The 16,527-nt window shown below is 38.2% G+C and overlaps 3 protein-coding genes across 3 annotated transcripts; 1 reads left to right on the top strand and 2 right to left on the bottom strand.

Moving 5' to 3' along the window:
• Positions 1-1,305: 1,305 nt before the first annotated feature.
• LOC125214197 (uncharacterized) lies at positions 1,306-3,591 on the bottom strand. Its single transcript, XM_048115113.2, has 2 exons — positions 3,304-3,591; positions 1,306-2,669 (listed from the first exon to the last, which is right to left on the bottom strand). The coding sequence occupies exons 1-2, from the start codon at positions 3,400-3,402 to the stop codon at positions 1,569-1,571; spliced, it is 1,200 nt and encodes a 399-aa protein (XP_047971070.1). The 5' UTR covers positions 3,403-3,591; the 3' UTR covers positions 1,306-1,568.
• A 925-nt stretch (positions 3,592-4,516) lies between these two features.
• LOC125214199 (uncharacterized) lies at positions 4,517-6,314 on the bottom strand. The gene is made up of 2 exons (XM_048115115.2): positions 5,850-6,314; positions 4,517-5,776 (listed from the first exon to the last, which is right to left on the bottom strand). Exons 1-2 carry the CDS (start codon positions 6,219-6,221, stop codon positions 5,615-5,617), a joined length of 534 nt encoding a protein of 177 aa, XP_047971072.1. The 5' UTR covers positions 6,222-6,314; the 3' UTR covers positions 4,517-5,614.
• Positions 6,315-9,429: 3,115 nt separating this feature from the next.
• Positions 9,430-15,492, top strand: LOC125214195 (E3 ubiquitin-protein ligase RGLG2-like). The gene is made up of 12 exons (XM_048115106.2): positions 9,430-9,675; positions 10,175-10,662; positions 11,481-11,565; positions 11,645-11,785; positions 11,872-11,985; positions 12,072-12,169; positions 12,424-12,503; positions 12,588-12,693; positions 12,778-12,905; positions 13,012-13,210; positions 13,568-13,624; positions 13,704-15,492. Exons 2-12 carry the CDS (start codon positions 10,225-10,227, stop codon positions 13,782-13,784), a joined length of 1,527 nt encoding a protein of 508 aa, XP_047971063.1. The 5' UTR covers positions 9,430-9,675; positions 10,175-10,224; the 3' UTR covers positions 13,785-15,492.
• Positions 15,493-16,527: the final 1,035 nt, after the last annotated feature.

Below are 16,527 nucleotides of genomic sequence, written 5' to 3'. Positions count from 1 at the left end.
GATCTATATGGAGAGCAATTAGATCTCATGCATTGTGTTTCTATGTAATTTGTTCGCAAACATTGGACTGCATAAGAAGTAGTAATAAACATGCACTGTGATTCCATGTAAATTGTTTTCAGGCTTTTTTCATTTGATAAATATTGTATTTGCATATGAGGTCTTATTTCTGTCAGTGTTGTTGCTTGCTCTCACTGTGGGGCTTGCTTACTTTGACTCGATGGGGAAGATACACAACATCAGGCCGAAACAGAGGCACTACTCGTGCGTGATGAGCATGCCATGGCAACCTGAGGCGAACGCGTGGTCTGAGAGGCTCTCAGAGGTTGTGGAGGCGAAGTCTGGGGAGTATGTCCTCCTGTCGAATAGCTATGCCTCAGTGCGATGAAGACGAGAGACGTGATGAGCCGGATGGGGATCAAGAAGAGTGGGGGCTGCAGTTGGATGGAGCTGAGAAACAGAGTGCATCACAGGATGAAAGTCATGAGAAATGGAGAGAAATGCAATGGATTTTGCAGCTGTTGAATACTGAAAGAGAATCATATTTTTGAAAATTGTGCTAGCATTATTTGTGAATCAAGAAGTTGCACACTGTTTGAGTGAAGTGTGAATTGAACATCTTTTTGTAGTAGGAGTATAAAATTGGAGCTGCTGATAGTTTTGTATCTGAAATTCATAATAGGTGAGAGGGACATATTAGATTTTTTAAAATGCCATTGGGTTTTGAAATGCCATTGTTTGGGTACGCAAACGGTTCACTTTATTGGGTCGGTCCCGAGGCATGGCCGAGGGAATGGTGGTGCAGAGGAATGATCCCAAGCCACATGATGAAGGCCAATCCGGTAATCTGTGACTCGACTCTTGTGGATATTTGAGGTCTAATCTGAAAATTTGATATGACACATGAATAGTATATGTGGGCCTCTCATTTATAGGTCTGGCTCTGCAGTTCGGTGAATCACAATTGATAATATGATAAATAAATTGATATTTTGGAATGCTAGGTGAATCACAAATCCAATTTTGACTTTGAACTTTTCTGTATAAACTCCTTAATCTAGTTTTCTCAGATCCATTTTCTGACATTATCATGTGCATATATAATTAAAGTTACTTTAACCAATAATTATATGCTACCCACGCTAACATATAGATGAAATACTTCAAAGGTATGCTCTTGTACTTGTAGATCAACACTCCTTGAATATTGCCTATTGCATTTTTCATACATATATATGGTTAATGGATTACTGGGGCTTAGTTTAAGGTATCAAAAGCTCATATAATTTTAAAAATTTTAAGACAAACCTAAAAATACAGTCTTTGTATCAGTTTTAGACTACTACATAAGTTGAGAACTTACAGTATTCTTGTAAATTTAAAACATCAGTGCTAAATTTCCATTAGTCCTAACTCAAATTAAGTACAGCCTACAAAAATAGACAAATCAATAGCCATTCATAGAAGAGTAAACAAAAATGAAGCTCTCTTCACATCAAGCTTCTTCTTTAGGAAGGATCTTGTATACACTATCCCGGCCAACGAAGAAACTTCACACGCGCCTCGTCTCATCCACGCTCGCGCACGCAGTTCCCGGGCAGAAGGTACTTGTACTTCTCGGCGTTCTCCAACAGATAGGACGGGAGGTCAACGGCCGACAGCGAATGAGGGATTGGCCCCATTGTCCCGATGATGTCCCGGAACGTGTACTCCTCAGGCAGCATGTCGTATAAATCTCCCCCCGTACAAATAATGTCTTGAATCCTTTTCGGGTTCAAGAACCGGGAGAATCTCACCCGGTCGCTGTGGCTGTAGGCCTTCATCTTGAAGACGAAGTCGCTTATGTGGCGGAAGCAGAAGCTGCAGTGCCATCCCGATTCGGGGAGGAGGAGGTCCGTTTGGCGGTAGTGCGCGTAACGGGTCCTCCCCTTGCGGTACCTATGTACCGAAGCCCTCCAGCTCAGCTGGTGCTGCTGGAACTCGAACGAGTACAGGTAGTTCCTGAGCTGGAGGTGGATAACCTTAGGAACGTCGTCGCACCACCTAAGGAGGTCGATCGTGTGCCCGCTTGGGATCTCGTCCACGTCCGACATGATCAGCAAGTCGTCGTGCTCAATCCCCGCGACACGGATAAGCTGGTCAAGCGCCAAGCGCTGGTACGCCTCCTCAACGAAGGGGTTCTCGCCTCTGCGGAACCTCCCACCTATCTCGCCGTACGTTAACCTCGCTTCTATAGATTTGAACAGTTCCCTGTGGATTGCGAAGTTAAGGGGCTTTGGAAGGCCAGTGAAAGTGGAATTCGACTCAAGTAACACGTATCCTGTGACATAAGGATGCAACTCCTTCCACCGGATAGTGAGCATGTCAATCTCGTTGCTAAACAGGACCGCGTCATAGACGCGTCTAGGGGACTCGCGGATGCCCCAGCCGTGGAGGCGGCATAGGGTGGCCATCGAGACGTTCGGGTTGTAGTAGTGCGTGAGAGGGACGAAGGGCTTCGGGGGCGACTCCCATAGGGGGCGGAGGAAGTAGGTGAGCTTTTGGTAGTGGCAATATAAGGTGAAGACGCAGGCCGGGGCAACGAGGAGGAAGACGAAGATCGCTCGGAAATCTACGCCGTGGAGGAGGCAACCGAGTTTCGACATGGCTAGAGATGATAGGGAAGTTTGCTGCATAGATAAACACAAGTTGTGCCTAATTAAGAACAATTCAATCCCAACTTATGCTTACAACATGCACTTATAAAAGGGCAGTTGGTTGCTGATATCACGAATTTTGATCAAATTCTTGCTCAATATCTTTAAACTTGGTCATAAAAACCATTTACTTATGTGGACATTGTGTGACATAAGTGGTTGACATGGACACATAAAAAAAGACAAAAAAGATTAACAATGATCATCATATATTAGGTGAAGGAGATGCCACCTAAGTATCGATTCATTGTTACCCTAGCCACCTATACGGCTATACCCCTCCATCTCATCTCCCTTCTGTTGCGTCGTGCATCTGCCTTCATCATTTTGCCGGAATCGTCCAACGTGGGAAATCCACAACAAAAGTGTGACTTTTACGATCGAGTTTTTAATTTGCTAGAAAATCCACAAATCAACCAATCACCGACCAATTACCCTTTTCTGAATACATCAACCATATTCTCTAAAATAAACTAAATACTAATGTTTCTCCACAAAATCCCCAAAATAAGCAATTCATCAAACCAATATAACATTAAATTTCGGCATTTCTAATCATTGAAACAAAAATCAAATCTGCAATTGAAAGGGAGTGAAAGCATCATACCTCATCACAATCATCACTTTTTTTGGAAGCTTTCTCTCTCTCAATGTTCACACAGCTTTCCTTTCTCTCTCTAACCCCTCTTCCTCTCCAATTACACATCAAATATAAAATCGAGATCACATAATCGAAGAAACTATTAAAAAGGGCTGATTTTTAATTTCTCCCAAGATTCAATTTTGTGCATTTTTTCCCCTCAAATTAGTCTCTTTCTCTCTCATGAGGATTGTTGCAGTCTTTTCAGAGAGGGAAGGAGATAGTCAAACAAATGTGCAGAGGAAAATCTTTCAACTTCCTATGTTTACTCAAAAACGAGAATTATGTATGATGGAATATTCATAAATATTCCATACTGATAATAGAAAGGTACGAGGATAAACATGCGGATGATCGCATCCTACGTTGTTCTTTCAATTTTCCACTTTTGTCCTAAACGGATTCATTATTTTTTTTTTGCATTAGGTTTATCAAAAATGAAATTTATTGTGTGTAGTGGAAAATATATTTGCAATTAATTGATGTTTAGCGATATATTATCACGTGTTAAATACTCCATCCGTCCCGGCTAAGATGACACATTTCTTAGCCGATACGGGATTTTAGGAGTTATTGGTTAAAGTGTAAAGAGAAAATGTAGGTGCAAGTATTAAAATATAGAGAGAAAGAAAGATGAATATTTTAATATGAGTGAAAAAAAGTGGTTGGGTCTATTAATTGGAGAGAGTTTCCAAAAAAAGAAAGGTATATCATCTTAAGCGGGACAGATGGAGTAATATGCTACACACCTTACATGAGCTCGACATCCTTATATGAGCACTAACTTCGTTTGACGCACTAATGTTGTTCGTTTTGTTTTGCCAAAGGGCTCAAAAATATACTCCCTTCGTCCCACTTTAGGAGTCCCGGTTGAGTTCGGCACGGGTTTTAAGAAATGTAAAGGAAAGTTGATGAAAAAAATAGTGGAATGTAGGTCCTACTTTTTTATATTAGTTTTATAATAAAATGTGAGTGGAAAAATGCTAGTGGAATGTGGGGCCTAATACCATTTATGAAATATTTCAACCGGGACTCCTAAAGTGGAACACCCAGAAATGGTAAACCGAAACTCCTAAAGTGAGACGGAGGGAGTATTAGCAATGCCAGAAGAGTTTTGGGCATTTTGGATAAAATGAAATGTGAATGTGCAGCCCAAAAACATTAGAACTTTATGCTAGAATTAGAAAGAGAGAGTCCGCAAATTGAATGTTTTAATAGTAGATTGAATAGATATCCATAATGATACCCAAATTAATTGGACATGTTGCTGGTCATAAAGACCATATCTTCACAATTAGAAACACACAACACAAATAAGCTGATCACATCACACAACACCCCAACTTGATCAACAAATTTCTCAAAAAGAAATCACATCAAGATTGGGGGGATAATTGCTTGCTAGTTTCATCTTACAAATTCTACATCTAGCCACCATTATCTAGAAACAACATAGTACTAGCTTCATATGAACACCCTAATCCTCCACCGTGCCACCTTATCCGGTCCAAGAAATGCCATCATATTCTTCTTGCTCAGAGACCATCAACCACATCACAAGGTGGCACACGAGTTTCGTATTAACACCCTAATCCTCCACCGGACCACCACCACCACGCTACCCTATCTGGCTCGAGAGATGTCAAGAAATGGCAAGAACCAGAAATGTCATCCATCATTTTCACATCCTTCTTGCTCAAAGACCAACTACATCAACAAAGTGGCAAACGAGCTTCGTGTGAACACTCTAATCCTCTGCGGGACTACCACCACCACCACGACGCCACCATATCCAGATCCAAAGACATCAAGAAACGCCAAGAACCAGAACTCATCCATCATTTTCACATCCTTCTTGCTCAAAGATCAACTACATCAACAAGCCTGCCACCACGGATCCTAGTTTATACAGCTATGAAGCAAGAACTCAGTAAATCCACCACCACCACCACGCCACAGTATTCGGATCCAGAGACATCAAGAAATGCCAAGAACCCGGAATCACATCCATCATTTTCACATCCTTCTTGCTCAAACATCAAATACATCAACGAGCCCGGCACCATAAAACCTAGTTTATACAGCTAAGAAGCAACTCTACAACTCAACTGATTCAAAACAAATCTCACTGCCCTACCACTCAATTTACACAATATTACAAGTTGAACATCTCCAGCCATTGTACATTTTCCCCTAATTTCTACTTTTTCGTGATTTCAATCAGAAATTAATCAAATTATTCCACTTACCTATCGCTAACAGATGCGAATTGCTCAATTCATCCATCACCCAATGCTTTCATGAGCTCGTCCGGCGACGGATCCCAAATCGGTAGGTCAATTAGCTTCTGCTTGAATTTCCCCTCCTGTGCACTGCACAGCCCTTCCGCCACATCACACAAATTCGTTAAATCCCTAATTATAGCCTCCTGCGCTTCAACCTGCAATTCCAAACGCACAAAATTTAACCTAATTTCAAAATCAGAACCTTCCAGAAACCAATTGTGGACTTACCTGAGCGAGAAGGTCACCGACGACTCTCCGTCGAGGTGAATCCGCCGCCGAAATCTCGCCGGAGCTAGAAGCCCCATCAGAGGAAGTCGTGGGGAGCTCCATCGACTGTTTCGCAGCATTCTGCTCCATTGCAGTCAACGTGTTCGACAAAAGTTCCCACCGGCTAATCTCTTCCAGGTACCTCTCTTTCAACTTCAGCAAGGCCCTTTTCCGCCGCTCGAGTCGGTGCTTCCGCTCCGCCGCCGGATCCGGCGGCGGAGGGGCGGCGGCGGCGTGTTCGAGGCGGGGGCGCTTCTTGCGCTTGTAGACGAAGCCGTCGTCGTTTATGAGCTCCCATTCGTCGGGATTTTCGTGGGCGGCTTCGCTCGCCATAGCTGCAAGCGGAAATTTTCGGTTGAAGGATTCAATTTCCAACAAAAATTTCAAAAAGGTCGAAGATATTTGAGCGGTAAACCTTGAAAAATCAATTTTGTTTTTTTCGTGGAAGCTTAAAGTATCAGATATTCTCATTTTCGCCTCTCAAAAATAGGAATTTGTTGTTTTGGGGCTAAAATTTAATGCTCTTTTCTTGTTTATTTTTATATGGGGTTGTGTTGTTGTGAAATTAAAATAAATGTTATGAGTAAATTTATTAGTTTTTGCCACAAATAACTTTACATTTTATGACATTGAGAAAAATGTTCTCATAGTGTTTATATATTCAATAATGTTAAGAAGACTCTTCTCAATATTATTATTCTTATTACTTTATCATTTATCTACTTTAACTATTTATTATCATTTTTATAAAATGAATATGTAAAAGTGACTAGGATTCATAATGACGGACGCAGGGAGTATTAGATCTCGTCACATTAATCTTTTTATATGGAAATGTCTCAATCTTTAGTAATTATAAATATGCACTCGGCGTTTCAATTTGACTTAGAAATATTCTGCCAAAATAAGTGTTTCAATGTCTCATTCAAGCTCCGAGGCAATTTGGTTTGAAATGGTAAAACCTTCAACTTACTACTTGGAGGAGTATAACACAAAGTTATTATCATTAAAAAAAACAAAAATTGCAATACAGTTAACCAAACTTTAAAGTATCAGTTCAGGCTTAATACTAATCCAGCCTAAACTTTTATGGCCCAAGGCCCACTCATCAATGGGCAATTTGGATAGTCCCAAACTTGGGCCACAAAGTTTTTCGTTTTGCAAAATGCAACTACTTAAAATTTGATAAATTCGCAACATAATCATTCAAGTTTGTAAAAAAGAACTGGCTAATTGTTCAACTTCTATTCACTTCTATTGACTCCAATATTATAAAAACATGTGTATTTTTATACAGTTGTTTGTTTTTAGGCATTGAAATTTGGACAATCTACCACGTATTGAATAGATTTATACCTAATTCAAAGAAAGTCGACCATCGACCTTGATTTGGCAAGTGTACCAACAATTTTCTATATTTGTCCTATAAGGTTAGTCTATTTAAGTGAGCCAAGATTTATTCCATGATAATCATTCCAAGACAGATTATCGATTAGCATGGCTCGAGTCAGAGACTGCTAAATTGAGATGGGAAGATTCATGATCCACTAATAATGATTGTGAAGTTTTTTCATCCCACTGACACTTTAGATTATGATAGACGATAGATTAATACTATATAAAAGTAGGATTCACTTTCCATTAACATTTTCTATCCACTATTTAGTACATTCTTAAAACTCATGTCAACTCTATCAATGTCATATGAAGTAAAATTTTAGATTTATTATTGGTTTGACTTATTAGACATATAAATATTGTCTAGTGGTTATCAACAATAATAGAGGCAAGATCCATTTTTAAAGAACTAGTGTTAACCCACGTGCGATGCACGACGTAATTTTTTTCATCATACTATTTAAATTATTAATTAAAATAAAAAATAATATAACTATGAAGATTAAAATATAAAAATACACTATAAATAAAAATTCAATAAATATAGTATTTATAATGAAACCAAGACAAACACAATTATTTTGACAACGAAGAAGAGAGTGTCAAGAGGACACTTTTGAAAAATATGTTTGAAACAATCATTCATATCTCTCTAAAAAAAGCATAAATCACAATTTTAGCAAAATAATAAATCAACTCATAATATTCAAAACATCAAAATTATATGACCATAAAAATATTCAAATGATAAACTACACAAAAATAACATTAAAGTAATTGGTTTAGGACATTAATTCATCACAAGTGATCAAATGTTTTTTTTACACCACTTAAATGTAATTATAGCAACAATGACGATAGAAATATACAAAAATAATAAATTGTTTAAAGATGAAAATAAATATTATGCATGTCTCGAGTCAATAATATTACGATTCTTCCCTTTCTAAGAATTGTAAGAAATATTGTGATAAAATTCTCGAACCATATATACATGCGCTACTCTAACTATTGCAATCAAAAGAAAAAAAAATAGCAATAAATAAATATAAATTACAATAAAAATTATAATATAAATTGAACTACAAGTCTAGTTGAGAAAATCCTTCTTTCTGCAAGACAAATTACATTAAAGTTGGTGATCTCGGATTGACGTATTATCCCCAATGATGAAATTCTCCTAACGTACATAACATCTCAAAATCGCTAGACACCGATGAACTTGATGCATGGGGCTCTAAAAATTGAGTATACAATGTTTCTAAAATGTACAATACAATGTTGAGAGCTTGAAAGAGAATGGAGAGTGCTTTTGTGGTGTGTGATTCATCCACAACTCTATGCATTTTATAATCACAAAATTAATCAATGATAGATCATGGAATTAAAACATCATAAATTATAATATTAAGACAATGTGGGTTACAAAATTTTGACATTTCTTATTATTTTTGTTGTTATTAGCCATGGATTAAAAGTTATAATGAATAAATGAGTTACTACAAAATTTCAAAAATTGAATAATAATATTAAAATACTAATCATTGTTTTTAATAGATTAACCGTTCCACATTTAACTCTAGTTTGACGTAAGTCTCTGAATTTGAATAACACGTTTTCTTCATCATTTGGCCATTGAGTCATAAATTGTAACATCATTTGATCCAAATTTAATTTAAAAAATGCCTAATTTTAGTTATGTCTAACGGTTTGTAATTAACGCATAATTGGCCGTTACAAATAAAAAACATGATTTAGGTATATAGACCCAAAGCTTATAAATATTCAAAAGCTTACCCAAAACTTATCAATATTTAAAATAAGGTCAAAACTCGTCTTTTATATATGTTTATATTAAGTTATCTACAAATCAATAACGAAATTCGATTTCCCACATTATTAGCAAGTGACCTCCTACAAATCGGCAACAAATTTAAACATCTAAAACTATGAATTCGATCCTTGACTTTATACATAGATCTGCTTTTCAATTCGAAATTAAAATTTAAACATCTAAAACCATGAATTCGATCCTTGACTTTATACATAGATCTGCTTTTCAATTCGAAATTAAACAAAAATATATTGACACTCCATGATACATAAGACTTTGAGTGCCCGCAACAACTTAATATGTTAATCACATGAGAGATTCCCACTAAAAAAGCTCCCTTTTTCAATGATTAATCTTCAAAAGAGAGAAGCTTCCAGCTCCATTCCAATCCAGAATTCATTTAATATTCTTTTCAGAAAATAGATAATAATAAATCTCAACAAAAGCCAAGCCCCTTTTTTGGTAGTTTCCTGGTAAATTCCCCCCTTTCTGTAACGGATTATGATGAAATGCTGAAAAAGACTCCACCTTTCGCATCTCATCTCTCTCAATCCGGTAAGTGGGATCTTGAAAAAGATGATTGAATCTTCAAAAGTTTCAATTTTGATGTTTTTGGCACCTGTTGATGTTGAGAAAAATGATGGGTTTTAACTGGGATTTCACATTTTCGCTTCAGTTGCAAGTTTCTGTGTGAACACAAATATTTTGGAGTTAGTCACTGTATATATGTGTGATAATTATGGAGTAATTGCAGATAAAATGGTAGGTGTGAATTGGTAAGAGCAATTTGAAAGAGACTTTTTGAATCTTTCAAAAGTCGCCTTGTTTTGAATTTTCTTCGAATTCACATTTTAATTGTGAAATTTGTATGATTATAAGAGTTTTCCTGCAGTTGAATAAATGAGGCATCTGTTATTATTGGAGGATTTGGTTTATGCTATTTTTTGTAGTAAAGAGGTTATTAGATTCTCTGCTTTTGTCTTGTAATAAATGGAGTTATTATTTTTAGTTTGAGATGCTTTGTGTCTGAGCTTTTAGGATTTTGAATTGACAGGTTTCATTTGATAATTGTGGAATTTTTGGGGGATTTTTGCTGATTTTTTGATGGGAAACAAGAGCTCGAGCCCTAGAGCCGAGGGGAGTTGGAGGCAAGCTTCAACGACTCGGTCTAGCTCTTCATCTGGATGGCAGCACGATTATGGTCAGGCGACGTATTCGCAGTATGCACAAAATTATCCTAAGCCGAACCAACCGTCAAGAACGGGTTCTACTTCATCAGGGTGGCAGCATGATGGTGGCGTGAACACTGGATCGTCGAATTCACGATATGATGATCAGGTCCCACCTGTGGCGTATCCGTATCCAGCGCCATCAGCAGGGTATCCGCCCGTGGAGCAGTTCTACGCTTCGCCCCAAGATTATGCGCCTCCATCACCTGCCCCGGCCCCGTACCGTATGCCTGCTCCTCAAGTGCATGCGCCACAAAAGAGGCTTGATAAGAGGTATTCGAGGATTGCTGACAACTATCGTTCGTTAGAGGAGGTATGTGTGTGTCGGAAGACCTCAGAATTGGCGGTTAAATCTGATATCACGTGTCTTATGTTTGAATACTGTTAATACTCCATTCAATTGAATTGGCTGGATGTGAAATCCGAGAAGCGTACCTTCCCTAGACAGGGAAGGATTAGCTTCAACATCGTGTCTGTATTAAATACACGTGTGATTTTCACCTTCGATACCAGAAGTTTGGACTAAAGTGATGGAACTATTCGAGTTCTCAAGTACCATTTCTCTGACAAATCTTCCTTTGAGAATGAATAAGGAGAGTATATGTGAGATTACCCTACTCCCTCCGTCTCATTCAAAGCGAAACAGTTCTTTTTCAGCATGAGATTTTATGCAGTGTTGATTAGTGTGTTAACTGGGGAGAGAATAAAGTAGAGAGAGGTGTTTGCATTTTTAGAAATGTGTCACTTTGATTGGAACATTCGAAAAAGGGAAATGTGTCACTATGAGTTGGACGGAGGAAGTATATATCTTTAAAATGGTGATAGAGAAAAATAATTTTTTGTAAATAGAAAGGGCTTGGAATTCTTTCTTTAAAATGGCTTATCTAAATGTTATGATGTCTATAATTTGAGTGCTAGGCAAAGCATACAAATAGTTGTCGATGATTTGAAAGCCAGATTTACGTTGAAGTAGAATCGAGTGGTGAAGTTATTCTTATCTGTACGACCTTATGTTGAGTGTGTATAACTTTCTTGTCTCTGTTGTCATTTTCTCAGAGATGTTTCTTTATACTTTTAAGATATATGAGAGTCTTGTCAAGAAGATTAAAATAATGGAACGAATTTCTGCAGGTTACCGAAGCTCTTGCACGAGCTGGCCTTGAGTCTTCAAACTTGATTATCGGGATTGATTTTACTAAGAGCAATGAATGGACTGGTAGGTCTATTTATCCGCATAGATTAATCGCATTACTGTAACTTCTGGAGAAATATTCTTAACTTGGTTCCGTTTTTAGGCAAGATATCATATAACAACCTAAGCTTACATAACATTGGCGATGGTCTGAATCCCTACGAACAAGCCATAACCATTGTAGGGAAAACCTTGGCAGCTTTTGATGACGACAATTTGATCCCTTGTTACGGGTTTGGAGATGGTACTATATTATATACTACTAATTTTTTCGTCTTTTTAAACTTTTCATTAATGTTGTAATTTGAATGTTTTAATTGAACTTGACAGCATCAACTCATGATCAAGACGTATTTAGTTTTTATCCCGATGGAAGGAATTGCAATGGATTTGAGGAAGTTCTGCGCCGTTACAGAGAACTTGTTCCGAACCTGAAGCTTGCAGGTTCCGTGTTTTGTCTATCTTGTGGAGTTCGGTGTTAAAATTGTATATATATATTTTTTTTTGCCTTACGCTTACTTTCCCTGCAGGGCCCACATCATTTGCACCGATAATCGAAATGGCTATGACTGTTGTCGAGCAGAACCGGGGCCAGTACCATGTTTTAGTGATTATTGCCGATGGGCAGGTATGCTACCTTCATACATCGTTTATGTTAATATAGTTCTGCGTATTTTGAAATATTGTGAAGTTCGAAAAAAAGTTAGAATCGAGGAGCATGGATTGTTCGAGTTCTAACTGCCACACAAGATGAGGCATCTGTGTTATTTTTCGGGATGTTGTGTTTGAGGTCCTAATATCGTGCTAACATATTTCGACATGTTGGGGTTCGGTTCCTTATGTTATTTTACACCCGTCTCATTTATCTCATCATCTTCTTAGGTCACGAGAAGTGTTGATACCGATCACGGTCAGTTGAGTCCACAGGAGCAGAAAACCGTTCAAGCAATAGTCGAAGCAAGGTAAATATCCGTAAACACGAGCTGTATTCTGTTTCTCGACTTTGGAGTAAACATGTTGAAGTAATGTTGCAACCATACCTGCAGCCAGTTGCCTCTATCAATTATTTTGGTCGGGGTCGGAGACGGCCCTTGGGATACAATGAAGGAATTCGACGACAATATCCCTGCAAGGGAGTTCGATAATTTCCAGGTGAGTCCCGTGCCTCGTATTATATACCTTTATTTCGTTAGTAATTTCCATTTTTTTCCACTGAGACACTCTCCGTGCTCGTAGTTTGTCAACTTCACCGAGATTATGGCTAAAAATACGCACCCAACCCGAAAAGAAACGGAGTTTGCTCTTTCAGCGTTGATGGAAATCCCTACTCAGTATAAAGCAACGATGGAGCTCAATCTGTTGGGGTAATTTTCTCACCTCCGTTGTTTGTTCATCGTGTATGTACCTGCAACGATCCCTTTTGGTGTATTTACGACACTTCGCTTACTTTCCGTGTTTTGGGCATTCCAGTCGAAGGAAAGGGAACGTTCCGGAGAGAATTGCACTTCCTCCTCCCGTCTATGGCGCAGCAGCATTTGGCGGAAATTCAAAGCCCTCACCCTCGCCCTCGCCAGCAGATGCCTATCAATACAGCTCTAGTTCGTACTACGACTACACTGCTCCTCCTGCTCCATCTCCTCCCGCTCCGTCTTCTAACTACGAACACCAGGTAAATATTTACACGCATTTTTATACCCGGTAAAATCACGAGGAATAGTTCATTTCCGGTTTGTCCTGCACCTTCCAAAATTCAAAATCATGAAGTTTCAAAAATTCTCAATTGTTCCATTTGACCAAAGTTATTTTATTTACTTTTTTATATTTTAGTAATTAGGCTCAAAACAATGTCGTTCAGTCATTCACGTCATCACATTAATACATGATTGCGCCACTATTCATCCACATCACCAGAATTTTAGACGTGTACGCCAACTCAGCATTGCATTTACCTGAAAAAAAACATCACGGGACGATTGCAAATTTACCGACAATTTATCAATAACTAAATTACGAGCTTGTTTTGCAGATTTGTCCCATATGCCTCACTAATCCAAAGGACATGGCGTTTGGCTGCGGCCATCAGGTAAAATCCACTTTGATATTTTAATTCGAATGCAATGGTGATTGACGAGGGCACTGATTTAGATATCTTGTGCTTCTAGACATGTTGCGAGTGTGGACAAGAGCTTCAGCTATGCCCGATTTGCAGGAGTCGAATAGACACGAGAATAAAGCTTTACTGAAGCCCCGGGAGGTAGCTCGTCCGATGCAACGTACGTACTAACCCTGCCACCTAATTCTTTATATTGGTTGTCCGCGTTGTACAAATGAAGCGATAGAGCCTCGTTCAAATTCTTTCGTTGCCGAAGAAAATACGATGAAATGTGAGCAAGAACACTGCTTGATTGAAGATTTTTTGCTGCCTTGAAGAAGATTTGTTTGTAAATATACTTTGTTGTTTACAGTTTGCTGTGCATCAGCAGATGTGAATACATTTATTTTTTGGTTTTTTTATTATCACTCTGGTGTAATTTTTTACATAGGTTTTTTTACCTTCTCCTTTGGAAGCACTGTTTGTAACATACTAGCACTGTATGATAGTGTTATTTTTGTGCTCGGTTGCTCAAAGTTAAATTGTCCTGCCATGCGATACTAATCGTTTGGAAAGATCAAATTTTAATTTTTTTTTTGGTGACATGCGAGTCGTGGATGTACACCGATTCTTCAAATGTTATCTAAATAGATGTGAAACGATGTCATTTCTATCATTATTGTCCACCGGCTCTTCAAAAGGTAGATGTGAAACCATGTCGTTTCCATCATTATAATCAATGTCACGATTTTTTTTTCTTTTCAATTTGCATCATTATCGTTTAGGTTTAGGAATTCGTTTGTTTGGATACGTAGGATCGATTCGTGGTTCGCAAGTCTTTGCAACGTGGAAGTTTATCACGATTCGACTCTTTTGATACAATTGCAATCTATCTATAAATATATAAAGCCACCGTTTTGGCTATCCATTTTTCTCGCTCAACTTGATGATTTTTTTGCCAAATCATGTGTTAAAATATTAAGAACCGTTAGCAAAGTTCTTGTTATAATAAAGTTTTAGTTTAATTAGCAAAGTCTGAAAGTGAGTAGATTGATTAGAAATCAACAGAAAACTATGGTTTAAAGTACTACTCCACTTAATATTTCTTTTTTAAAGAATTTTCCGATAAATCGCATTTTTAAACTACTAAAGTCGTGTTGGAAGATTGCTGGCTTCCCCTTAATCTCTTTCTTCCCATTTTCAATCCCCTCCAAAAACCCTAATTCAGTGAAAGCATGAACTGAATCCTGCAAATTCTCCGCCTCTAACAATGGCGTCTTCATCTCTGCAGAAGCTAATCAGGAATCAATCCCGTCCCGCTTCCGCATTCTTCACCCATTTCGCCAAACCCCCTTCCCCATCGCCCCCTTTTCCTCTTCCCCAAATCGCCAGACCTAACGATCCGATCCCAAATCAACCCGCATTTGATCATTTCAATCTCAAAAACCCAATCTTCGGCCAAGTTTACTACCCGACTTTCTCGTTCGAGTTTCTTCTCAACCACCCGGTTCCTTCACCCGCGTTGATTCCACCCGAATCCGACGACGCGATCGTGATACGAGCTGATAGCGTGAAGAAGAAGAGAAAGAAGAAGATGAATAAGCACAAGCTGAAGAAGCTGAGGAAGCGGCTGAGGAGGAAGACGAAGACGTGATTCCGATTATTTCGCGGTTTTGGTGAGATATTGTTTCGTTTTTTTCAAGGCAATCTAGTTCATGTTATTGTTAATCTAGGGCATCAATAATTTGTACATTTTGCGATGAGAATTATTTGCATTTGCTGTGGAAATGGATGTGCATCTCAGAATTCTTGTGTTCCTACTTTTGATTGATTGCCAATATATCGCGATTTCTTTGCTATGAGTTGTGATTTTAGGTGGATTTGTTACTGTTTGTTTATGTTCTGTGAGTTGATTGATGTTTTGTGTGTGGTTTTATACTGTTTTGCAAGATTTTAGATTGAACAAGAGCTCGATTTCTTCGCTATGAATTGTAGTTTAGGTGGATTCGTTACTGTTTGTTTATGTTCTCTGAGTTGATTGATGTTGTGTATGGTTTTATGCTGATTTGCAAGATTTTAGATTGAACAAGAGCTCGGGATGAATATGTGATTGGACGAAGGTGTTTGATATGTGAAACATTTTTCGTACTGCAATTTAAGTAAATGAAATCAAGAAATTAGGAAAAAAAATCGAAAGTATCTGACTGGGAAATTGATAATGTATGAAGATATGCTCTAAACAGTCCATCCCAAACGTTGTTAGCTTCCTTAAACACATTTTGTAACGATATAGGAATCAGAGGAAATGTTTATATGTAATCGATACATTGTTGGGTAGAATGGCTTGTTCATTCATCGACCATTTGACTATAAGTATCAGTTAAGATCAGTCGTTCCTTCTACTGTTTGGGTGGAATCTTATGAGGCTGTTTGGGTTTGTGAGATGATGAAGAGCGTGGTCGTGGACTCTAGGGAAATATGAGATTGTTTCAGAATCATAAGGCGACTTTAGTAGGTTAACAATAGGCCTTGTAAGGATTTACGCTTCGCTAATTCGTGCTGCTCTGCTTGCTTGATAAACCAGTCCCACAAGATGGAGTCTTTAATTTATTGAACTGATGATATGATTGCTACTGAAGCCTTAGGATACATTAGAATGATTTGTTGTTGGTAGGTGAGGCTGATAGCAATAAATCATCCTTCTTAAAGGTGTACTCGGGTGAATAAAAGGCGGAAATTTGTTTACTAAGTCTTTTATGATATGCTCATTAGTGTTATTTTAGATACAACAGTTAGTGTGATAGGGAATCATTCAGAAATCGAGCGAATCTTTCACCTAAAAGCTGGGGAGACTTTTGGTCCGAGCGAATATTCTAATTGTCTTTGGATTCGTG

Source organism: Salvia hispanica, chromosome 3 (assembly GCF_029641045.1).
Source record: "Salvia hispanica isolate PSC_SH4W2 chromosome 3, Shi_PSC_v1, whole genome shotgun sequence".
Taxonomy (NCBI): Eukaryota; Viridiplantae; Streptophyta; class Magnoliopsida; order Lamiales; family Lamiaceae; genus Salvia; species Salvia hispanica.
The sequence above is the reverse complement of the archived record's forward strand: the minus strand, read 5'-3'. Positions and strand labels throughout refer to the sequence as shown.